The sequence below is a fragment of the Oncorhynchus keta genome, chromosome 22 (assembly GCF_023373465.1).
Source record: "Oncorhynchus keta strain PuntledgeMale-10-30-2019 chromosome 22, Oket_V2, whole genome shotgun sequence".
Classification (NCBI taxonomy): Eukaryota; Metazoa; Chordata; class Actinopteri; order Salmoniformes; family Salmonidae; genus Oncorhynchus; species Oncorhynchus keta.
In genome coordinates this window covers 13,579,750-13,606,709 of record NC_068442.1, presented here as the reverse complement: position 1 = coordinate 13,606,709, position 26,960 = coordinate 13,579,750, and the positions used below count along the sequence as shown (strand labels likewise).

At 43.9% G+C, this 26,960-nt stretch overlaps 1 protein-coding gene across 1 annotated transcript in view; it reads left to right on the top strand.

Annotated features, from left to right (window-relative positions):
- LOC118400827 (neural-cadherin-like) overlaps positions 1–26,960 on the top strand; it is an 84,597-nt gene that overhangs the window by 3,326 nt on the left and 54,311 nt on the right. Inside the window, exons 4-11 of the mRNA XM_052474619.1 lie at positions 13,804–13,946; positions 16,323–16,495; positions 22,413–22,581; positions 23,113–23,283; positions 23,661–23,833; positions 25,706–25,873; positions 26,195–26,444; positions 26,832–26,959. Coding sequence (XP_052330579.1) covers positions 13,804–13,946; positions 16,323–16,495; positions 22,413–22,581; positions 23,113–23,283; positions 23,661–23,833; positions 25,706–25,873; positions 26,195–26,444; positions 26,832–26,959 — 1,375 coding nt within the window. The remainder of the gene's footprint in view (positions 1–13,803; positions 13,947–16,322; positions 16,496–22,412; positions 22,582–23,112; positions 23,284–23,660; positions 23,834–25,705; positions 25,874–26,194; positions 26,445–26,831; position 26,960) is intronic.

Sequence of the window (26,960 nt, the reverse complement as noted above, 5' to 3'; positions counted from 1 at the left end):
TACCATGGTATCTACTATACTATTGAACTACATCCCCCTCCGTCAGTAGCATAGTATCTACTACACTATTGAACTACATCCCCGTCTAGCCTATCAGTAGCATAGTATCTACTACACTATTGAACTACATCCCCTCCGTCAGTAGCATGGTATCTACTATACTATTGAACTGCATCCCCTCCGTCAGTAGCATGGTATCTACTACACTATTGAACTACATCCCCTCCGTCAGTAGCATGGTATCTACTATACTATTGAACTACATCCCCCTCCGTCAGTAGCATGGTATCTACTACACTATTGAACTACATCCCCTCCGTCAGTAGCATGGTATCTACTATACTATTGAACTACATCCCCCTCCGTCAGCATAGCATGAACTACATCCCCTCCGTAGCATCTACTATACTATTGAACTACATCCCCCAGTCCGAACTCATCCCCTCCGTAGCATGGTATCTACTACACTATTGAACTACATCCCCTCCGTCAGTAGCATGGTATCTACTATACTATTGAACTACATCCCCTCCGTCAGTAGCATGGTATCTACTATACTATTGAACTACATCCCCCGTCCGTCAGAACTAGCAGTAGCATGTATCTACTACACTATTGAACTACATCCCCCTCCGTCAGTAGCATGGTATCTACTACACTATTGAACTACATCCCCCTCCGTCAGTAGCATGGTATCTACTACACTATTGAACTACATCCCCCTCCGTCAGTAGCATGGTATCTACTATACTATTGAACTACATCCCCCTCCGTCAGTAGCATGGTATCTACTATACTATTGAACTACATCCCCCTCCGTCAGTAGCATGGTATCTACTACACTATTGAACTACATCCCCCTCCGTCAGTAGCATGGTATCTACTATACTATTGAACTACATCCCCCTCCGTCAGTAGCATGGTATCTACTATACTATTGAACTACATCCCCCTCCGTCAGTAGCATGGTATCTACTACACTATTGAACTACATCCCCCTCCGTCAGTAGCATGGTATCTACTACACTATCCCCTGAACTACATCCCCTCCGTCAGTAGCATGGTATCTACTACACTATTGAACTACATCCCCTCCGTCAGTAGCATGGTATCTACTACACTATTGAACTACATCCCCCTCCGTCAGTAGCATGGTATCTACTATACTATTGAACTACATCCCCCTCCGTCAGTAGCATGGTATCTACTACACTATTGAACTACATCCCCCTCCGTCAGTAGCATGGTATCTACTATACTATTGAACTACATCCCCCTCCGTCAGTAGCATGGTATCTACTATACTATTGAACTACATCCCCCTCCGTCAGTAGCATGGTATCTACTACACTATTGAACTACATCCCCCTCCGTCAGTAGCATGGTATCTACTATACTATTGAACTACATCCCCCTCCGTCAGTAGCATGGTATCTACTATACTATTGAACTACATCCCCCTCCGTCAGTAGCATGGTATCTACTATACTATTGAACTACATCCCCTCCGTCTACTATACTATTGAACTACATCATGGTATCTACTACACTATTGAACTACATCCCCCTCCGTCAGTAGCATGGTATCTACTACACTATTGAACTACATCCCCCTCCGTCAGTAGCATGGTATCTACTACACTATTGAACTACATCCCCCTCCGTCAGTAGCATAGTATCTACTACACTATTGAACTACATCCCCCTCCGTCAGTAGCATGGTATCTACTACACTATTGAACTACATCCCCCTCCGTCAGTAGCATGGTATCTACTATACTATTGAACTACATCCCCCTCCATCAGCAGCATAGTATCTACTATACTATTGAACTACATCCCCCTCCGTCAGTAGCATAGTATCTACTATACTATTGAACTACATCCCCCTCCGTCAGTACCGTACAACTCCCTCCATCAGTAGCCGAGTACATACTACCGGTATACTATTGAAGTACAACCCCCTCCACCAGTAACCTAGTACATACTACCGGTATACTATTGAACTACATTCCCCTCCATCAGTAATCTAGTATCTACTATGCTATTGAACTACATCCCCCTCCATCAGTAATCTAGTATCTACTATACTATTGAACTACATCCCCCTCCGTCAGTAATCTAGTATCTACTATACTATTGAACTACATCCCCCTCCGTCAGTAATCTAGTATCTACTATACTATTGAACTACAACCCCCTCCATCAGTAATCTAGTATCTACTATACTATTGAACTTCAACCCCTTCCATCAGTAATCTAGTATCTACTATACTATTGAACTACAACCCCCTCCATCAGTAATCTAGTATCTACTATACTATTGAACTACATCCCCCTCCGTCAGTAGCGTACAACTCCCTCCATCAGTAACCTAGTACATACTACCGGTATACTATTGCACTACAACCCCCTCCATCAGTAATCTAGTATCTACTATACTATTGAACTACAACCCCCTCCATCAGTAATCTAGTATCTACTATACTATTGAACTACAACCCCCTCCTGTGCAACTTCTGGCATGCATTTACTGTGAACACTGAGGCTGTACCCGCTTTACGTTACAGTTATAACAGAGGCCAAGTAGGCTACTGTGGCTTTTTGATTGTAATGTAGGCCTATCAGATTGGCCTAACATTAAAAACAATTGAGAACATGCATCCCATAATATTTTAACATGGAGATGCTGTTCTATCATTCAGCCTACAGTAGAATGTAGGCCTACATTCCATTATACTTTTGAAAAAAACATGTAGGGATTGACATGAACCTGTTTAACCACTTGTCCTTCAGACAAGGAGGTGACTGAAAAAGTTGTGTTGTTTGATGCAAGAAACCACTTTACAAAATAATATTCCTTATTATTCCCATAACATTGGCTAGAAATGGCTAGAAATGCACACGTTTTGTGCTCTTGTAGGAAGTAACCACTCCCCTATTGCTGACAAGAAATGAGCTATAACTGGGCTAAAATATCTCTAACTAGCAAAGAATATGAACAAATGTACACACCTGGCTTCATGCAGATCTTGCTTTGATCTCAAAACAAGCGGATCTACTCGCGACCACTCATGCTGTTAACACAGTCCAGTTCAAAGTGAATGGCATGGATCCATATATGGCAATGGTCAATTGCATATACAGATACGGCATATAGGGATGCGTAAACATTGACTTACAACCCCCTCCTCCAACACCAGTAGCCCAGTTTATATTATATTATTGAACTACAACCCCCTCCAACAAACATCAGTAGTCTTTTTATTATATATATATTTTTAAAACTTTTATTTAACTAGGCAAGTCAATTAAATTTACAATGAAGGCCAAACCCTTCCCTAACCCGGACGACGCTGGGCCAAATGTGCGCAGCCCAAGGGACACCTGATCACAGCCAGTTGTGATACAGCCCGGGATCGAACCCAGGTCTGTAGTGACGCCTCTAGCACAGTGCGTTAGACCACTGCGCCACTCAGGATCCCCTATCCTCTAGTCCAGTATGTACTATACTATTGAGCTACAACCCCTCTCCCCTCCATCAGCAGTCCAGTTTAGTAGGATTATGATCCCTCTCACACCCCCCCATTTCAGCTGCATGTTGAAGTGCTATTGGTAGTAGTAGCAATGACAGTAGTAAAAGATCAATTGATACACTTGACAAGATGTGTCACTAATATACCGCACATAATTACAGTGCATTCGGGAAAGTATTCAGACCCCTTCCCCTTTTCCACATTTTTTTACGTTACAGCCTTATTCTAAAATTGATACAATTATTGTTTTCCTCATCACACACAATGCCCCATAATGACAAAGCGAAAACAGGTTTTTATACATTTGAGCAAATGTATAAAAAAAATAAAAAATAAAAAAACATTATTTACATAAGTATTCAGACCCTTTGCTATGAGTCTCGAAATTGAGCTCAGGTGCATCCTGTTTCCATTGATCATCCTTAAGATGTTTCTACAACTTGATTGGAATCCACCTGTGGTAAATTCAATTGATTAGACATAATTCGGAAAGGCACACACCTGTCTCTATAAATCAAATCAAATCAAATCAAATTGTATTTATATAGCCCTTCGTACATCAGCTGATATCTCAAAGTGCTGTACAGAAACCCAGCCTAAAACCCCAAACAGCAAGCAATGCAGATGTAGAAGCACGGTGGCTAGGAAAAACTCCCTAGAAAGGCCAAAACCTAGGAAGAAACCTAGAGAGGAACCAGGCTATGTGGGGTGGCCAGTCCTCTTCTGGCTGTGCCGGATGGAGATTATAACAGAACATGGCCAAGATGTTCAAATGTTCATAAATGACCAGCATGGTCGAATAATAACAAGGCAGAACAGTTGAAACTGGAGCAGCAGCACAGTCAGGTGGACTGGGGACAGCAAGGAGTCATCATGTCCCACAGTTGACAGTGCATGTCATTAAGAAGAATGGCGCCGGAGGGGGTGCCATTTTACAGGCTCCTAAAACAATTGTGCTATTTTGTGTTTTTTTTTTGCATTGTTTGTAACTTATTTGGTACATATATATATATATGCCATTTATCAGACGCTTTTATCCAAAGCGACTTACAGTCATGTGTGCATACATTCTACGTATGGGTGGTCCCGGGAATCGAACCCACTACCCTGGCGTTACAAGCGCCATGCTCTACCAACTGAGCTACAGAAGGACCATATATATATATATATATATATATATATATATATATATATATATATATATATATATATATATATATATATATATATATATATATATATATATATATATATATATATATATATATATATATATATATATATATATATATGCCATATATATGCCATATATATATATTTGGTACATAATGGTGATGCTACCGTCTCTTGTGACCGTAAAGAGCTTCTGGATATCAGAACTGTGATTACTCACCTTGAACTGGATGAAGATTTTTCTTTAATGAGTCTGGTAACAATTTATCAGCCAGTGGATAACCCACCTCTAACATCCGTTCTATTGGCCAATATGCAATCACTAAAGAATAAGCTGGGTGAGCTCCGTTTGAGACTATCCTATCAACAGGACGTTAAAAACTGTAATATCTTATGTTTCACCAAGGTTTTCTGCGCATCGGCAGGACAAAACAGCTGCGTCCGTCCGGTAAGACGAGGGTGGGGGTGTGTGTCTATTTGTAAATAACAGCTGGTGCGTGATGTCTAATATTAAGGTAGCCACGAGGTATTGCTCACCTGAGATAGAGTACCTCATGATAAACTGTAGACCACACTATCTACCAAGAGAGTTTTCATGTATATTTTTTTTAGCTATCTATTTACCACCACATACCGATGTTGGCACTAAGACCGCACTCAACGAGTTGTGTAAAGCCATAAGAAAACAAGAAAATGGCCATTCAGAAGTGGCGCTCATAGTGGCCAGGGACTTTGATGCAGGCAAAATTTGTTTTACCTCATTTCTACCAGCATGTCACATGTGAAACCAGAGGGAAAAAACGCTAGACCACCTTTACTCCACACACAGAGACCCATACAAAGCTCTCCCTTGCCCTCCATTTGGCAAGTCTGACCATATTTCTGTCCTCCTGATTCCTGCGTACAAGCAGAAACTAAAGCAGGAAGCACCAGTTACTCGCTCAATACTGAAGTGGTCAGATGACACGGATGCTACACTACAGGACTGTTTTGATGGCACAGATTTTAATATGTTCCGGATTTAATCCAATGGGATTGAATAGTATACCACATCAGTCACAGGCTTCATCAATAAGTGCATCGACGACATTATCCCCACACTGACCGTACGTACATATCCCAACCCGAAACAATGAATTAGATGCAACATCCGCACCGAGCTAAAGGCTAGAGCGGCCACTTTCAAGAAGCTGGACACTAATCCAGACACTTATAAGGAATCCCGCTATGACCTCAGATGAACCATCAAACAACCAAACTGTCAATACAGGACTAAGACTCTCGTCAAATGTGGCAGGGCTTGCAAACTATTACAGACTACAAAGGGAAACCCAGTGACGCAAGCCTAACAGACGGACTAAATTACTTTTATGCTCGCTTCAAGGCATGCGACACTGAAGCATGCATGAGAGCACCATCTGTTCCGGACAACTGTGATCACGCTCTAATTAGCCGATGTGAGCAAGTCCTTTAAACAGGATGTGTACTCAGAGCATGCGCGGACCAACTGGCAAGTGTCTTCACTGACATTTTTACCCTCTCCCTGACCGAGTCTGTAATACCTACATGTTTCAAGCAGACCACCATAGTCCCTGCCTAAATGACTTAGCACTAGCGTCGATAGCACCATAGCCCCACACGTAGCACTAGCATCGATAGCTATGAACTGCTTTGAAAGACTGGTCAGTGTTCACATCACCAACCTTTGACCCACTCCAATTCGAATAGCGCCCCAACAGCTCCACAGATGACGCTATGTCAATCACACTCCACACTGCCCTTTCCCACCTGGACAAAAGGAACACCTATGTGATAATGCTGTCCATGACTACAGCTCAGCATTCAACACCATGGTGCCCACAAAGCTCACAACTAAGCTAAGAACCCTGGGACTAAACACTTCCCTCTGCAACTGGATCCTGGACTTCCTGACAGGCCACTCCCAGGTGGTAAGGGTAGGCAACGACACATCTGCCAAGCTGATCCTCAACACGGGGGACCCCCAGGGGTGCGTGCTTAGTACCCTCCTGTACCGCCTGTTCACCCAAAACTGTGTGGCCAAGCACAACTCCAACGACATCATTAAGTTTGCTGATGACACAATGTGGGTAGGCCTAATCACTGACAACAATGAGACAGCCTATAGGGACCGGTTGCATCACCACCTGGTATGGCACCTGCTCGGCATCTGACCGTAAGCACCGGGTCGTTGTCCAAATGACTTCTTAACAGCCTCTACCCCCAAGCCATAAGACTGCTGAACAATTAATCAAATGGCCACCTGGACTATTTGCATTGACCCCTATCTCCCCCTTTGTTTTCACACTGCTGCTACTCGCTGTTTATTATCTATGCATTGTCAATTTACCCGTACCTACATGTAACCTGTACACACACATATTGACTCGGTACCAGTACCCCCTGTACAGTATAAAGCCTCATTATTGTTATTGTATTATGTTACTTTTCTTTTTTTTCCTTTTTTTCCCTTAAGTTTAAGTTTACTTTTTTCGTAAACCTGCATTGTTGGTTAAGGGCTTGTAAGTAAGCGGTAATGTCTACCTGTTGTAATCGGTGCATGTGACAAATACAATTTGATTTGATGTCAGAGCAAAAACCAAGCCATGAGGTCGAAGGAATTGTCGATAGAGCTCTGAGACAGGATTGTGTCGAAGCAAAGATCTGGGGAAACGTACCAAAAAATGTCTGCAGCATTGAAAGTCCCCAAGAACACAATGGCCTCCATCATTCTTAAATGGAATACGTTTGGAACCACCAAGACTCTTCCTAGAACTGGCCACACGGCCAAACAAATTAATCGGGGTCACTCTGACAGAGTTCCATAGTTCCTCTGTGGAGATGGGAGAATCTTCCAGAAGGACAAGCATCTCTGCAGCACTCCACCAATCAGGCCTTTATGGTAGAGTGGCCAGACGGAACACACTCCTCAGTAAAAGGCACATAACAGCCCGCTTGGAGTTTGCCAAGGCACCTAAAGGACTCTCAGATCATGAGAAACAAAATTCTCTGGTCTGATGAAATCAAGATTGAACTCTTTGGCCTGAATGCCAAGCGTCACGTCTGGAGGAAACCTGGCACCATCCCTACGGTGAAGCATGTTGGTGGCAGAATTATGATGTTTTTCAGAGGCAGGAACTGGGAGACTGGTCAGGATCGAGGGAAAGATTAATTGAGCAAAGTACAGAGAGATCGGTGGCGGCTAGAAAGCCGGTGACGTCGACCACCGAACGTCGCCTGAACAAGGAGAGGGAACAGCTTCGGTAGAAGTCGTGAGACTGTAGAACCTGCCTTGATGATATTGTGTTAAGAATGCAGAGTAGAGCTTTTTTATGGACAGACTTCTCCCCATCCTAGCTACTGTTGTTTAAACTGTTGTATGAGTTTAAAATCCACGGTTACTCCAAGCAGTTTATTCTCCTCAACATGTTCAATTACCACATTATTCATGACATTTTGTTGAGGTTTAGGGTTTAGTGAATGATTTGTCCCAAATACAATGCTTTTAGTTTTTGAAATATTTAGGATGAATTTATTCCTTTCCACCCATTCTGAAACTAACTGCAGCTCTTTGTTAAGTGTAGCAGTCATTTCAGTCACTGTGGTAGCTGGCGTGTATAGTGTTGAGTCATCTGTATACATACTGTGCCATCCGCATACAAAGACAGTGGCATGTCGTTAGTAAAGATTGAAAAAAGTAAGGGGCCTAGACAGCTGCCCTGGAGAATTCCTGATTCTACCTGGATTTTGTTGTTAAGGCTTCCATTAAAGAACACTGTGTTCTGTTAGACAGGTAACTCTTTATCCACAATATAGCAGAGGATGGAAAGCCACAACACCTACCTACGTTTTCCCAGCAACAGACTATGTTTGATAATATCAAAACCCATACTGAAGTCTAACAAAACAGTCCCCACAATATTTTTATCATCAATTTCTCTCAGCCAATCATCAGTCATTTCTGTAAGTGCTGTGCTTGTTGAATGTCCTTCCCTATAAGCGTGCTGAAAGTCTGTTGTTTGTTGGTAACAGGCTGATCGGTCGGCTATTTGGGCCAGTAAAGGGGGCTTTACTATCCTAGGCAGGGAAGGACTTTTGCTTCCTTTCAGGGCTGATGGCACACACTTTCTAGTAGTCTTAAATTGAAGATATGGCAAATAGTAGTTGCAATATTGTCTGCTATTATCCTCAGTAATTTTCCATCCAAGTTATCAGACCCCAGTGGCTTGTCATTGTTGATAGACAACAACAGTTTTTTCACCTGTTCCTCACTTACTTTACGGAATTCAACATTACAGTGCTTGTCTTTCATAATTTGGTCAGATATACTTGGATGTGTAGTGTCAGTGTTTGTTTGCTGGCATGTCATGCCTAAGTTTGCTAATCTTGCCAATGAAAGAATCATTAGAGTAGTTGGCAATATCATTGGGTTTTGTGATGAATGAGCCATTTGATTCAATGAATGATGGAGCGGAATTTGCGTTTTTGACCAAAATGTAATTTAAGGTGCTCTAAAGCTTTTTACTATCATTCTTTATGTAATTTATCTTTGTTTCATAGTGTAGTTTCTTCTTTTTATTCAGTTAAGTGAAATTATTTGTCAATTTGCAGTGGGTTTGCCAATCGGTTGTAGAGCCAATAGACCTATTTGCCATTTATTTTGCCTCATCCCTCTCAACCATACCATTTTTCAATTCCTCATCAACCCACAGGGATTTAACAGTTTTTACAGTCATTGTCTTAATTTATTTGACTAGACATATCAGTTAAGAACAATTCTTATTTACAATGTCAACCTACACCAGCCAAACCATAACCATGACAATGCCGGGCCAATTGTGCACCGCCCTATGGTACACCTGATCATGGCTGATTGTGATACAGCCCGGGATTGAACCAGGGTCTGTAGTGACTCTGCGAGACACTTGGGAGCCTGCAGTGGGTGTATTTATTATTAGTAACTGTGATAAGCAATTTCAGGAATGTGTCAAGTGCAGCGTCTAGTTCAGAGGTGGGCAAACTTTTTGACTCGCGGGCCACAATGGGTTCTAAAATTTGACAGAGGGGCCGGGCCAGGAGCATTTGGAGGGAGTGTTTGGGCCGGATATACTAAAGCATTAAATGTAGTGTGTGCAAACCTCATAGCACAGTAAGAACACTACAACCCAATTTATTAACTGTCTTTCAAATGTGAAAAATAGCCCTTATCAGTTAATAAATTTGTCTCAAGGAATATGCAAGATATGGCATTTACATACTATTTCGCAGATACTGGGAGGAGGAAATGTAAATAGATTAAAATAACATACGCACTGTGATTTATCAAGATTGCGTCTGTTTTAATAAGTTTCAATCGAAGGTGCAAAGTTAAAGAAATCAACATTTATTGAAAAATGGAATCACTTTCAACATTCAAAACATATTATTACACAACGAAATACTCAAGCTCAATAATATCTACTTGTGTTAAACTCCGCAAAATCATGGATGGATTGTCCTGACCGCGCGCTCTACAAACTCGCCACGGACGCCCTCGCCTTCACGCGCAAACAGTACACGTGTATCGTTGCCAAGCACACAGACATAGGCTGTATTAAATATCCTACCTGCAGCTGAAAATTTAAATTTAAATTAAGAGCGATGTGCGGCGTGTTAATTAAGCTACTGTACCGCTGCTGTGCGTAAATGCGCATTGCTCTTAATTAAAAGACGCACTCTTTCAAAAACTCGCCTTCGGAGAAAGGCTTGCTAGCCTTTGCTAATTTGAATGCCAGCAAATAACTTGCCTTGGTACTTGACTCTTGAATTGCAGTTTGTCGGTGAAAAAAGTTCTGTTGACTCTGTAAATTAGCTGCCAACCTCTGAGCAGTAGCCGCCCGTTCTTGTGTTGACTGCTTGCTAGCATAGTTTGCATGCTTCGTGGCAAAGTGACGGCTGATATTGTACTCTTTGAAAACCGCAACAGCTTCTTGGCATATCAGACATACAGCCGTTGATCGGACTTCAGTGAAGAAGTATTTTGTTGTCCACTCCTTATTAAACACTCGGCATTCGCTGTCCACTTTCCTTCTCTTTGGTCCGCTCATTTTCACAGAAGGGCTTAATGGTGACGTGAAACGAAGTGAAAATTAAAGTGAAATAAAGAGAAATAACTGGTCAATGTGTTTTGAGTGCGCCATCTATTGGGGAAACGTGGGCATTGCAGGGAAAGGGGAAAAAAGGAGGTTTTTACTATAATTTGGACAAGTTCGGCGGGCCGGATTAAAAAGCCTAACGGGCCGTATGTGGCCCGCGGGCCGTAGTTTGCCCATGTCTGGTCTAGTTGCTCCTCATTACACACCATGGACCAACAAATATTATTTACATCCACAACATAGGACCAGCTACAAAACATCTTGTATGACCTCTTTTACACTACATTAGGCCCAGCCTTTGGAACTTTGATAACCTGAACCAGGTTGCAGGCACTAGATACAGTTTGAAGCTTTCTCTTGAGTGGGCAGCCTGATGAAAGCCAGTAATAATTCAATCATACATTATCAAGCATTTCACACATGCTATCCAGATACGGACTGTTAGCACGTGGTGGTCTATAGCACCTTTCCACCAGAATGGGCAGGTGAGGCATAATGAACCTGTAGCCATATTATTTCAACAGTATTTAACATGAGATCCTTTCTAAGCTTTACAGGAATATGTTTCTGAATATAAACAGCCACATCTCCACATTTGTCATTTCTGTCTTTTCAGTAGATGTTCTAACCACATATTGCTACCACTGTATCATCAAAGGTATTATCTAAGTGAGTTTCAGACATTGTCAGAGTATGAATGTCATCTGTTACTAGCAAATTATTGATTTCATGAACCTTGTTTCTTCCTGCTAGGGCACACCACCTCTGTGCTAACAGTATAACTCTGGTTCATAGGCACATGATTACTGCATACAATAGCTGTAAGATCTGTAGAGGCATTCAGGGCAGTTAGAGGGACATAAATGAGGTTACTTACATTGTGTCTTCCAACGCACCTGATATAATGTACATTTGCTAAAGTATTATTATGACTCAGTGACACAATGGTAGGGATTCCCTGAGCTGGGTTTGGGTCATTGATAAGTCATTGTCTCAACGCAGCCTTATAATGCTGTGAAGGGATCCAGGAACCCAAATGATTTGGGTGGATCCCATCCTCCTTATAAAACAAGCTTTGTTTCCAGAAGGTATCAAAATGGTCAATAAATGTTACATCCACAGCGCTGCAGTAGTCACGTAGCCAGTTATGGAGGGATAAAAGTCTGCTGAAACGTTCAATGCCACGATTTAGGGAGGGCAAAGGGCCAGATATTATGGGGCGTTTGTTGGTGTCAAGTAGAGACCAACTCAATTCTTTAAAATCCATCTTCAGCTGTTCTGAGCTGCCCTGTGTGTAGATTGATGAGGGAGAAAAATGATTAAATCCATTTTAGAGTAAGGCTCTAACGTAACAAAATGTGGAAAAAGTCAAGGGGTCTGAATACTTTCCGAATGCACTGTATATCGAAAACACATCACACAGATTACACCCTTCCCAATTAAGGGAATGGGAAAGGGGGATACCTAGTCAGTTGTACAACTGAATGCATTCAACTGGGAACAGTGGGTTAACTGCCTTGCTCAGGGGCTGCCTTGCTCAACGACAATTAAGCTTTGCTCTATGGTGTAACACCATACAGATAACTATCAAAATGAATAAAACATGTATAGAGGGTGTGGACTATTTGGAAAGCTGAGGGGAAGGTGGGGGACAGTTTTGACAATGTTCACGTGGGCTGGCTGCGTTCATTCCTCTGAGTGACTCAGGCCTTTTACTGCCAGTTATGTGACAGAGACCTTTGATAGAGTGCCAGCACATCTAAGAGGCCCTGTCATTTCCAGGTGTCACCTCAGGGAACAGACGGATATGCATGCAGACATACAGACAGGCAGACAGACAAGATACGTTCTGTGTGGCCTCGTCTCGGTTACTTAGATCAGTGTGCGAGAGGAAGAGATACATTGAGGATAGCATGAGTGATACTCAGTGGAGAGATGCCTGAGTGGTCCCGTCTGGAGGCGCGTGAAGAGCCTTTTGAGCCGGGTGACAGATTACAGGCCACTCATGTTGCCACGGTGACTGCCACAGCTGGCGGAGATGAATCACCCATCAGCGTTCTTCTGTAAACCACACGTACACAGCCGTATTCTGCTGACGAGTCTATCATTTATCTCTCTCCCCCTCTCTCTCTCTCTCGCTCTCTCTCTTTCTGTCTCTCTCTCTCCCTCTCGCTCTCTCTCTTTCTGTCTCTCTCTCTCTCTCCCTCGCTCTCTCTCTCTCTCTCTCTCTCTCTCTCACTCTCTCTCTCTCTCTCTCTCTCTCTCTCTCTCTTTCTGTCTCTCTCTCTCCCTCTCGCTCTCTTTCTTTCTGTCTCTCTATCCCTGTCTTTCTTCCACATATCATTGACCGTGTCATTTCCCACTCCTCCTCCAGCATGTCTTGCCCACCAACACCGCCCCCCGTCTTTCTCTCTTCCCTTCTCTCTCCATCTTTCAATCCTCTCCTATCAAATTGAACAAGCCTCTCTACCCCATCATCCCACTCGACCAGTCTATTACTCTCTTGTTCCTGGCTGAGTATCCCAGTGCCCAGCACCACACAGCAAGCAAATCACTGTTGACATTTTAAAAGGCACTTGATCAAATGGCACAGAGTGGGCTGGCTATGTGAAGGCCCATTTGTTCAATGAGCTCAACATCCCAGCAGACATGAGCATTTGTCTTTGACCAGGCCGGCTCAGAGTAGCTAAATCAAAGTGGCAGGCAAAGCCAGGCTCATAACCATAATCAGTCTGCTGCTGCTTGGACTATGTGATTGATACAGTCACACACAGTGTGTGTGTGTGTGTGTGTGTGTGTGTGTGTGTGTGTGTGTGTGTGTGTGTGTGTGTGTGTGTGTGTGTGTGTGTGTGTGTGTGTGTCTACACACAAACCTCTTTATATACGTGTATGTCTGTGTTAATGTCTGTGTACACATAATGAATTTCTCCTATTCCTCTCAGCTATCGGACTTTTGTCTCCGAGGACGCTGGCCCAAACACACTAGTTGCTACGGTACTGGCTAAGGACCCAGACGGTGATGGAATAGTGTACTCATTTACAGCTGGCAACGAGGAGGGCAACTTTGTCATTGACAGCCAGAAAGGTGACCATTTGTGGAATGCTTTGTACTTCTTTTATGATATGTCAATACTAATTGACACCAAAGGTTTATGAAAAAGCAACAATTTCAAAAGAAGCTCAGACTGTTTGTTATTGAAGTCATAAATACAAAGAACTACATTACTGTATATCCAGGGCTTTTCTTTTGTTCCCCTAACATAGTTTATTCTCTCATATAGAAAATAGTTCTGGCCTGTGTACTCTGTATTTTGTGGCTGTGCAATTTATCTTTTTTTTATTTACCCTCTGATCCATAACCAGCAGGACATTTGTCTGACAGGGTGACATTTGTCAACCAACCCTTTCAATTCAATTTCACATTAGTTTTTCTATCATAGCTCACAATCTACAGCTTCTACACTCCCAGCCTCCATCTTGAGTCTATTTTCCCCTCTCATCCGTCCTCCCTTGCATCTTAAAGATAAGGCAAACGCCGAGCCTGCCCAAGGGATAAGAGACATAAGCGGTCGCTAGGGAAACATTTTTATTTTATTTGTATTTTTTTACATTTTAGGAATGCAGTTGGGATCTCAACTTACTATAGAGAGTAAGAATAGTAGAATACACCAGGTGCAATTTTTGGCTGTCCTTCAGCAGTTTTTCTCTTGTTATGTCAGTCACTGAAAGTCACTCAATAAGCCATGCCAACAATTTTATGATTGGTAGTTAGTCTAGCCAGCTATCTGAACCATCTGAACCATTGATTTTGTTAGTCCTTCTAATTGAAATATCATATGAACATGGCGTAAGTCATGGCAAAATGGGTAGAATTGCAGGAAATTAGCTTGAAAACTGCAAAAATGTCTCTCCGCCACATGGCAAAATGAGTAGAAATGCAGGACATTAGCTGTAAAAATGCAAATATTTTCTCTCTGCCCCGTGTCAAAATGAGTAGAATTGCATGCCATTTGCTATAAAATTGAAAAATGTTCTGTCTGCCCCATAGTAAAATGTGTAGAATTGCAGAAAACGGCAACATTATCTCTATGCCCAATGGCAATGTATAAAATTGCAGGAAATTAACTCTAATCTTGAATGTTTCTCTCCACTGTCGAGGGGGGGTCACTAAAATGTTTTGCCGTGAGGTGGGGGGCCCTCAACCAAATCTTGCTTAAGGGCATAGCCCTGGGTAAAGAGCAGGCTACTGTAGGTTAATATGAGAACAGAACGTTTTTTAATGGAAATTAGTCACTTGCCAAAGAAATTATAATAATTTAAAAAACATATATACTGTACAGCAGGTTCTGTCACAAAATGACCTACTGTAGGTGACAAAGATGTAGATGGATATTGTAATTCGTAAGCATAGTAACAAACACTCACCTCGCAACTCAACCCAACAGAGAGAAATATTTTCAGTTTTAAAGCTAATTTCCTGCAATTCAAAACATTATGCCATAGAGAGAAGGGAGCATTTAGCCATTTAAAGCTAATTTCCTGCTATTCTGCATATTTTCCATGTCTTATGTGTGTTCATATGATACCAAGAGTCGAATCCCGACTGAATTCCTAAAAATGAAAAACGGAAGAAAAAACAGTTTGAACCCATTCTGGGTCCGGATCTGGCCCGCGGTCCGCCTATTGACTATGGCTGCTGTACAGTATGGCTAAAACAACATGAGACCGGCTAAGTACAGTATATTATAGTTAATAATTTTGTGTCTAGACTGTGGAGACCTCCTCTACCACAGACAATTAGTGAGCAAGAAGTAGACGAGTGAAAGAACTCAGAACCCTGCCTGTTGTTTTTAATCAGGAGGAGCAGTGAGAGATGAGTGATACAACAAGAGGAAAAACTCCCTGTGCTCTCTCTCTCAGTCTCTCTCTCTCACACATCAATTACTTTCCCCCAGATCACAAGAAGCTCATCCTGAACCCATTGATGTCGGTATTTACAGAGAGAACAGTTGACTCAGATGCTGTTCTCCTTTCGTTGATCCTTTTTTCCTCCTTGTTATGCAAAGGCAAGACAAGGAGAAAACAAGGACATCTAACGTGCATGTATGTAGCCTGGTTAACTTTTAGCCCTTGTCACCTTCACATGGGAATGGGGACCTCTTCTCAGCTGAGCTGGGTGAAAGTACAGTTGGGGACATAAAAAAATGAATCTGTACTAAACTGCAATAAAAAGCATGTAATGTAACTGCACCACCAGGGGAATATTTAAGAGACGTACTGAAATACATGGGTTATAGTTAGCTAATTGCTAACAAACTTGGTGCTTGGCGTCACCCTGCGACATGGTAAGTCACATTAACAATGTAACTGGCATTTTGAAAAAGTAACGTTTTAATGTCTTCAATCGTAGGTAGTGGTCCCTTGCTAAGGTTGTAATGGTCCTCTCGTCTCATCTTTTTAGGGTTGATCCGGCTGCGCTCCACCCCCCCTCCCAAGCTCCAGGGCCTGGAGTATGTCCTGAACGTGACGGCTACGGACGACAACGCCTCCGGGGGGCCACACTCACTCTCTGCAACTGCCCGGGTCATCGTAGGTGTTGATGACGTCAATAACAACAAACCCATCTTTGAGAAGGTGAGGGGAAAGTATTGTGGATGATGTCCCTTTATACACACAGTAGTACATTGGACTGTATTCAGGAAAGTAGTGCACTGTCTGTCTGTCTGTCTGTCTGTCTGTCTGTCTGTCTGTCTGTCTGTCTGTCTGTCTGTCTGTCTGTCTGACCTTCCAACTCTCTCTCTCTCTCTTTTGCTCTCTCTCCTACTTCCCCTGTTTTTCTACAGTATCCCCCTTATGTTTCCCCCAGAGCTCTGATTAGTGCACATGCTATTTGAAGACAGGGATTTTAATTCATTTATGAAAAAAGTGACGTATCATCATGATATACTATACCTGGCTAACTAACGTCCTCCTTAATTAGGAATGATGTATACTTGGTCTGAGAAGTCTTCATAAAGTCCATAAAGTCATGAGTTCCAGTGGATGGCTTGAAGGTGTCGAGGTGATACACTAGATGACCAAAAGTATGTGGACACCTGCTCGTCGTACATCTCATTACAAAATCATGGGCATTAATATGGAGTTGGTCCCCCCTTTGCTGCTATAACAGCCTCCACTCTTCTGGGAAGGCTTTCCACTAGATGCTGGAACATTGCTGCAGGGACTTGCTTCCATTCAGCCACAAGAGCATTAGTATGGTCAGGCACTGATGTTAGGCCTGGCTCACAGTCGGCGTTCCAATTCATCCCAAAGGTGTTGGATGGGGTTGAGGTCAAGGCTCTGTGCAGGCCAGTCAAGTTCTTCCAAACTGATCTTGTCAAACCATTTCTGTATGGACCTCGCTTTGGCACAGGGGCATTGTCATGAATCTTCTAGAATGGCATTGTATCCTGTAGCTTTAAGATTTCACTTCACTGGAACTAAGGGATATAGCCTGAACCATGAAAAACAGCCCCAGACCATTGTACCTCCTCCACCAAGCTTTACAGTTGGCACTATGCATTGGGGCAGGTGGCGTTCTCCTGGCATCCACCAAACCCATATTCGTCCAGCTGCGTGTTTCCTCACTCCAGTCCAATGGCGGTGAGCTTTTCACGGAACCCAAACCGGCTGCGCGCGTGTGCCATCGTGCATAAATGTAATTTGTCCCCCCACACCAAGCGCAATCACGACACGCAGATTAAAATATCAAAACAAACGGAACCAATTACATTAATTTGGGGACAGGTTGAAAAGCATTAAACATGTATGGCAATTTAGCCAGCTTGCTTGCACTTGCTAGCTAATTTGTCCTATTTAGCTAGCTTGCTGTTGCTAGCTAATTTATCCTAGGATATAAACATTGAGTTGTTATTTTACCTGAAAAGCACAAGGTCCTCTACTCTGACAATTAATCCACACGTAAAAAGGTCAACTGAATCGTTTCTAGTCATCTCTCCTCCTAGGCTTTTTCTTATGTTGACTTTATATTGCAATTGGCAACTTTCATAAATTATGTGCCTTACCGCCACTGACGTCGTTCGTCATTCAGTCACCCACGTGGGTATAACCAATGAGGAGATGGCACGAGGGTACCAGCTTCTACAAACCAATGAGGAGATGGGAGAGGCAGGACTTGCAGCGTGATCTGCATCACAAAGAGAACTGACTTCTATTTCAGCCCTTGACAACGCAGGCGTTCGTTGGCGCGTGAGAGCAGTGAGGGTGCAATATTTGAATAATATTGATTTGCACATTTATTTTGCAACACTACACCATGGCATGGCAGTTCTAGCAGGGCAGAAATTTGACGAACTGACTTGTTGGAAAGGTGGCATCCTAGGTGCTGAAAGTCTCTGAGCTCTTCATTAAGGCCATTCTAAAGCCAATGTTTGTCTATGGAGATTGCATGGCGGTGTGCTCAATTTTATACACGTTTCACCAACAGGTGTGGCTGCAATAGTCAAATCCACTAATTTGAAGGGTCCACATAATTTTGCAGATATAGTACGTTCTTAGTACTTTGATATTCATATTGCTAATATGAAGCGAGGCGCCGACAGAGATGGCCGCCTTGCTTCGCGTTCCTAGGAAACTATGCAGTTTTTTTTTTTTTACGTGTTATTTCTTACATTGGTACCCCAGGTCATCTTAGGTTTCATTACATACAGTCGAGAAGAACTACTGAACATAAGAGCAGCGTCAACTCACCATCAGTACGACCAAGAATATGACTTTCGCGAAGCGGACCCTGTGTTCTGCCTTTCACCCAGGACAACGGAATGGATCCCAGCCGGCGACCCCAAAAAATGACTTCGAAAAAGGGGAAAACGAAGCGGTCTACTGGTCAGACTCCGCACATCGTGCACCACTCCCTAGCATTCTCCTCGCCAATGTCCAGTCTCTTGACAACAAGGTTGATGAAATCCGAGCAAGGGTAGCATTCCAGAGGGACATCAGAGACTGTAACGTTCTTTGCTTCACGGAAACATGGCTCACTGGAGAGACGCTATCAGAGACGGTGCAGCCAGCTGGTTTCTCCACGCATCGCGCCGACAGAAATAAACATCTTTCTGGTAAGAAGAGGGGCGGGGGCGTATGCTTTATGGTTAACGGGACGTGGTGTGGCCAAAACAACATACAGGAACTCAAGTCCTTCTGTTCACCTGATTTAGAATTCGTCACAATCAAATGTAGACCGTATTATCTACCAAGGGAATTCCCTTCGATTATAATCACAGCCGTATATATTCCCCCCCAAGCAGACACATCGATGGCTCTGAACGAACTTTATTTGACTCTTTGCAAACTGGAATCCATTTATGCGGAGGCTGCATTCATTGTAGCTGGGGATTTTAACAAGGCTAATCTGAAAACAAGACTCCCTAAATTTTATCAGCATATCGATTGCGCAACCAGGGCGGGAAAAACCTTGGATCGTTGCTATTCCAACTTCCGCAACGCATATAAGGCCCTGCCCCGCCATCCTTTCGGAAAAGCTGACCACGACTCCATTTTGTTGATCCCTGCCTACAGACAGAAACTAAAACAAGAAGCTCCCGCGCTGAAGTCTGTTCAACGCTGGTCCGACCAATCTGATTCCACACTCCAAGACTGCTTCCATCACGTGGACTGGGATATGTTCCGTATTGCATCAGACGACAACATTGACGAATACGCTGATTCGGTGTGCGAGTTCATTAGAACGTGCGTTGAAGATGTCATTCCCATAGCAACGATTAAAACATTCCCAAACCAGAAACCGTGGATTGATGGCAGCATTCGCGTGAAACTGAAAGTGCGAACCACTGCTTTTAATCAGGGCAAGGTGACTGGAAACATGACCGAATACAAACAGTGTAACTATTCCCTCCGCAAGGCAATCAAACAAGCTGAGCGTCAGTATAGAGACAAAGTAGAATCTCAATTCAACGGCTCAGACACAAGAGGTATGTGGCAGGGTCTACAGTCAATCACGGACTACAAAAAGAAAACCAGCACTGTCACGGACCAGGATGTCTTGCTCCCAGGCAGACTAAATAACTTTTTTGCCCGCTTTGAGGACAATACAGTGCCACTGACACTGCCCGCAACTAAAACATGCAGACTCTCCTTCACTGCAGCCGACGTGAGGAAAACATTTAAACGTGTCAACCCTCACAAGGCTGCAGGCCCAGACGGCATCCCCAGCCGCGCCCTCAGAGCATGCGCAGACCAGCTGGCTGGTGTGTTTACGGACATGTTCAATCAATCCCTATCCCAGTCTGTTGTTCCCACATGCTTCAAGAGGGCCACCATTGTTCCTGTTCCCAAGAAAGCTAAGGTAACTGAGCTAAACGACTACCGCCCCTTAGCACTCACTTCCGTCATCATGAAGTGCTTTGAGAGACTAGTCAAGGACCATATCACCTCCACCCTACCTGACACCCTAGACCCACTCCAATTTGCTTACCGCCCAAATAGGTCCACAGACGATGCAATCTCAACCACACTGCACACTGCCCTAACCCATCTGGACAAGAGGAATACCTATGTGAGAATGCTGTTCATCGACTACAGCTCGGAATTTAACACCATAGTGCCCTCCAAGCTCGTCATCAAGCTCGAGACCCTGGGTCTCGACCCTGCCCTGTGCAACTGGGTACTGGACTTCCTGACGGGCCGCCCCCAGGTGGTGAGGGTAGGCAACAACATCTCCACCCCGCTGATCCTCAACACTGGGGCCCCACAAGGGTGCGTTCTGAGCCCTCTCCTGTACTCCCTGTTCACCCACGACTGCATGGCCACGCACGCCTCCAACTCAATCATCAAGTTTGCGGACGACACCACAGTGGTAGGCTTGATTACCAACTACGACGAGACGGCCTACAGGGAGGAGGTGAGGGCCCTTGGAGTGTGGTGTAAGGAAAATAACCTCACACTCAACGTCAACAAAACTTCGGAGAGATGATTGTGGACTTCAGGAAACAGCAGAGGGAACACCCCCTATCCACATCGATGGAACAGTAGTAGAGAGGGTAGTAAGTTTTAAGTTCCTCGGCGTACACATCACAGACAAACTGAATTGGTCCACCCACACAGACAGCATCGTGAAGAAGGCGCAGCAGCGCCTCTTCAACCTCAGGAGGCTGAAGAAATTCGGCTTGTCACCAAAAGCACTCACAAACTTCTACAGATGCACAATCGAGAGCATCCTGTCGGGCTGTATCACCGCCTGGTACGGCAACTGCTCCACCCACAACCGTAAGGCTCTCCAGAGGGTATTGAGGTCTGCACAACGCATCACCGGGGGCAAACTACCTGCCCTCCAGGACACCTACACCACCTGATGTCACAGGAAGGCCATAAAGATCATCAAGGACAGCAACCACCCGAGCCACTGCCTGTCCACCCCGCTATCATCCAGAAGGCGAGGTCAGTACAGGTGCATCAAAGCTGGGACCGAGAGACTGAAAAACGGGTTCTATCTCAAGGCCATCAGACTGTTAAACAGCCACCACTAACATTGAGTGGCTGCTGCCAACACACTGACTCAACTCCAGCCACTTTAATAATGGGAATTGATGGGAAATGATGTAAAATATATCACCAGCCACTTTAAACAATGCTACCTAATATAATGTTTACATACCCTACATTATTCATCTCATATGTATACGTATATACTGTACTCTATATCATCTACTGCATCCTTATGTAATACATGTATCACTAGCCACTTTAACTATGCCACTTTGTTTACATACTCATCTCATATGTATATACTGCACTCAATACCATCTACTGTATCTTGCCTATGCCGCTCTGTACCATCACTCATTCATATATCTTTATGTACATATTCTTTATCCCCTTACACTTGTGTCTATAAGGTAGTAGTTTTGGAATTGTTAGCTAGATTACTTGTTGGTTATTACTGCATTGTCGGAGCTAGAAGCACAAGCATTTCTCTACACTCGCACTAACATCTGCTAACCATGTGTATGTGACAAATACAATTGGATTTGATTTGATTTGTATAGTTTCCTGTTGGGCATATTGATCTCTCTCTCTCTCTCTCTCTCTCTCTCTCTCGCTCTCTCTCTCGCTCTCTCTCTCGCTCTCTCTCTCTCTCTCTCTCTCTCTCTCGCTCTCTCGCTCTCTCGCTCTCTCTACTAACAGTATTTTACTTGTATGTGTATTAATTTAACAGAGCTCTAGTGAGTCACTGGAGACTCTGTCTCTGGGGTAGACTCATCAAGGTTAAGGTAGACATGATACCAGGGAAAGGCAGGGTGGGTGGGGCAATGTTGAGTTGTGGTTTGATGCGGTGGTGGACCTTCAAAGAAAGGAATGGCATTGCTCTATTTTCAATCATATCACGTGTACTGTGCAAATGTCTACATAGTACAATGAGTATTTTTTAACCTAATTTCTGGATTCAGTCTGAACCCACCCCATCTGCCATTTATTTTTTTCATTATCTTTCTGTCTCTCTCTCCCACACCCTATTTTCCCTCCCTCCCTCTCTCAGTGTCAGAAGTACAGGGAGCAGGCGTCTGTGTTGGAGAACCAGCCCACAGGGACCTTCGTGCTGCAGGTGCACGCGGTGGATGCAGACGAGGGGGCCAATGGGAAGGTCAAGTATGGCCTGATGCACAGAGACAGAGCCATGCCTGCCTTCAGAGTCCATCCTGACACAGGTAGGTACAGAGGGCAAGGATCCCAGTTAGCTGTGGTGGTACTTGTTGAATTAGCCATAACAAAGCAGGATGTGTAACACGGAAACAATAAGGATTTAAGACCAGGGGTAAATGCGTAACAAGTTTAACAATTCCCATGCAGTCTTGATACTCTTAATAATATATATTTTTAATGGTATTGTCAAATAAATGCCCTTTACATACCTGTACAATTGAAATGAAGTATTACACCTCATACTTAATTTCTATTTATCGACCTATCGATCACGTTTTGCAGTATAACAATGTACTGTTTTAATCATAAATGGATCCAGGATAAATATAACAATAATCAATAATGTCATGACAAATACAGCTATCCTATTAACGAGGTGTGACTAAGTTCTTGAGTTTTTCCCGACCACTCAGGAAACAAAATTATAGAACAAAACTAGGGCCCAGAGCATTTCCTCAATTTCATGGTCACATAGTTACCTCATGAAAAACTCAGGGGCCCTAGTGATGACCTTAGGCCTCTGACCTCTGTGTCAGGTGTGATCGTGACGGCACGGCGGTTCGACCGGGAACGTCAGAGAGAGTACTCCATCACAGTGACTGCTACAGACTGGGCAGACGAGCCTCTCATAGGGATCTGTCAACTCAACGTCCTCATCCAGGACCACAACGACAACAGCCCCAAGTTTGAGAACCTGCGCTACGAGTGTGAGTGTCGTGTTGTACATAATAATACATATGATAAAAGTATAATATAATACTAATACATATGATTGATGGCAGACTGACCATTCGTTATCATGATATAGACTATTAACCAAAGCTCTTAGAAAAGGTTTTATGTACTATGCGTTATGCATAGTAACTCTTTACTTAATTATCTGGCAAAATTTGTCATCGTAATCCATTGTCTTTACATGTATTGCCATACGTAAAGATGTAAGCATACATAAACATACATAAGCATTTAAACAAATGATTTGTGGTCTGTTGATTCAGTCTATACTGTTCGCCAAAGTTGTGACAGACCGTGACCTTGCTCCAGAGTGAGGAGCATATTGTTTGGTCTATATTGTCTCTCACAGACTTTCTGAGAGAGGACACCATGATCGGCACCAGTTTCCTGCGTGTGGCGGCGCACGATGATGACTTTGGCACCAACGCCGTCGTCACCTACTCCATGTCCCAGGAGCAGCCTGAGTACCTGAGGGTCAACCCTGTTACCGGCTGGGTGTACGTCAACCAGCCCATATCACAGGTCTGTCACATAACCAGTGTGGTGGAATTATTGAAATCAAAAGGAGAGACTTTTAGATTTCTTCAAAATCATCAAACTTGATTATTTAATTAGTGCAGTAATGGAGCTGGTCGGTAATCACCCCTGGAGATGATCACTAAGAACTCAACCAGCTGGTCGGTAATCACTCCTGGAGGTGATCACTGAGAACTCAACAAGCTGGTCTATAATCCCCCCTGGAGGTGATCACTGAGAACTCAACCAGCTGGTTTGAGCCACAGCATTTTATAGCAAAGTCCATCCTCTTTCAGTCTACTTGACAAACAACAGATGTATGGAATGGGTCACAAGGTTAAGATTTGTATTAAAAATACTTAGAATTCACAGCAGACAGTATGTCATTGTGTAGAGACCAGGGTCTGTCCCTGGAGTCATCTCTCCCTGGTACCTTAAAGAACAGAAACATTAACTCATGCTCTGGAATGCGGTATCACCCTAAGACATCGTAAATCTTCCAGAAGCCCATCCTCAGTAGAACACACACAGATGAGCATTCTAACAACCCCTTATTATGCTGCATAAAACAACCATTTGATGCAAGAACAGCATTATAACATAATCATGTCATTTCCACCATACCAGTCAGTCAATCAGCCCATCTCACATGTCAGTCAATAAGTCAGTCAACCAGCCAGTCAACCAGCCCATTTCACAGGTAATTTAACCAGACAGTCAACCAGCCCGTATCACAGGTCAGTCAACCAGTCAGTCAACCAGCCAGTCAACCATCCCAAATCACAGGTCAGCCAACCAGTTAGTCAACCAGCCCGTATCGCAGGTCAGTCAACGAGTCAGTCAACCAGTTAGTCAACCATCCCAAATCACAGGTCAGCCAACCAGTTAGTCAACCATCCCAAATCACAGGTCAGCCAACCAGTTAGTCAACCAGTTAGTCAACCATCCCAAATCACAGGTCAGCCAACCAGTTAGTCAACCAGCCCGTATCACAGGTCAGTCAACCAGCTAGTCAACCAGTTAGTCAACCAGCCCGTATCACAGGTCAGTCAACCAGTCAGTCAACCAGTCAGTCAACCAGTTAGTCAACCATCCCGTATCACAGGTCAGTCAACCAGTTAGTCAACCAGCCAGTCAACCATCCCAAATCACAGGTCAGTCAACCAGTTAGTCAACCAGCCCGTATCACAGGTCAGTCAACCAGTTAGTCAACCAGTTAGTCAACCATCCCAAATCACAGGTCAGTCAACCAGTTAGTCAACCAGCCCGTATCACAGGTCAGCCAACCAGTTAGTCAACCAGCCCGTATCACAGGTCAGCCAACCAGCTAGTCAACCAGTTAGTCAACCATCCTAAATCACAGGTCAGACAACCAGCTAGTCAACCAGTTAGTCAACCATCCTAAATCACAGGTCAGACAACCAGCTAGTCAACCAGCCCGTATCACAGGTCAGTCAACGAGTTAGTCAACCATCCCAAATCACAGGTCAGCCAACCAGTTAGCCAACCAGTTAGTCAACCAGCCAGTCAACCAGACAGTCAACGACCCCATATCACAGGTTGGTTTACCAGCCATTCAACCAGCCTCTTGCTCAATCCCAGTAGATATCATCAGTGCAGGGTGATAGAGCTGTGTAAAATACCGTGTCATTAACTTACTGAAATATATCAGGCTTAAATTAACCATATTAGACAGAATCGTATTGGTCCTTGCTATCCGGGACTATCCCTGGGATGTCCCTACCCCATTGAGGTTGACATTTAAACTGGTTAAGGTAATGGGGTGTGGGGGTTGGGGGGGGGTGTGTAGGGATTAAGGCTTACGGTTAGGGTTAGCAGTAACCAGATCTTATTCTCTCGCTATTGTTTTGATGGCAGAGGTCCTACATCACACGGGAAGTAGTTGCCACGGATGGGGGGAATCGCAGCACATCTGTGGAGCTGTCTGTCACCATTACCAATGTGAAGAACCAGCCCCCGCAGTGGGAAAAGGACAGCTACAGCGTGGTCATCCCAGAGAACACAGCCAGGGACACTTCCATCGTGGTGCGTGGAACAGTCCGGGTACCAGCCTGGGTGGCATGGGAAGTCTATCCCATTATGGACTTTCGGGGTGTCTTTGTTTTGACCATTCGGTTTGCTGGCTGCACCCACGTTACTCAAGCGTTTGGAAAATATTTGAGGAATTGTTCAATTGCAGGCTCAGATTTAGTCAAGGAGCACTAATTGACTTGACCAACCTGCTGTAATTTATAATTGAATTTACTCAACAACTGAATAAATGTAATATTATACAGAAAATCCCATTGAATGTTTTTGTCGTAATTCCCTCGCAAAAAAATATTGTTTACTCTCCGTTTACATCAGACGATCAAAGCAACCTCGTTGCTAGGCGACCCCAGGGTGACTTACAACCTGGAGGAGGGCGTGGTCCCGGAGACTAACATGCCTGTGCGGTTCTACCTGTCGCCCAACCGCGAGGACGGCTCTGCCTCCATCCTGGTGTCGGAGCCGCTGGACTATGAGACCACACCCAGTTTCTCCCTGAGGGTGCGGGCTCAGAACGTGGCGGCAGTACCACTGGCTGCATTCACCACCATCTATGTCAACGTCACAGGTAGGTCTCAGCTCAGACACCCTGCAAACACCCCATCACAAGGGGGCAAATCCTAACTTCCACTTATGTCAAATTTTTTGCATGGATGTCAGTGGGAGACTTAGTGAACATTTGACTTAAGAGGAAGTTAGAGCCGCCCCTGGGTGAACTGTAAGCATTCACTATTGTCTTCAATAGACATTGATTCATGACTCATCTTTTTCTTCTTCTCAGCTTTATATATCGTATTCTTTGAAAGCTGTAATTTTATACATCCAGTTGCACAAAGTTCAGTGAGAACACTCCATACGGAACCCTTTTTTTAACTTGAAATAGTCTCATGACAGTTTTGATTATAGGTGCAGAAATATATTTTCAAATAAGGATTTCTCATATGTTGGCCCTCAGACGTGAACGACAATGTGCCCTTCTTCACCTCCTCCATCTATGAGGCATCAGTGACTGAGGGAGCCAAGGTGGGGACCATGGTCCTCCAGGTGTCTGCTCACGATAAGGACCTGGGTCTCAATGGACAGG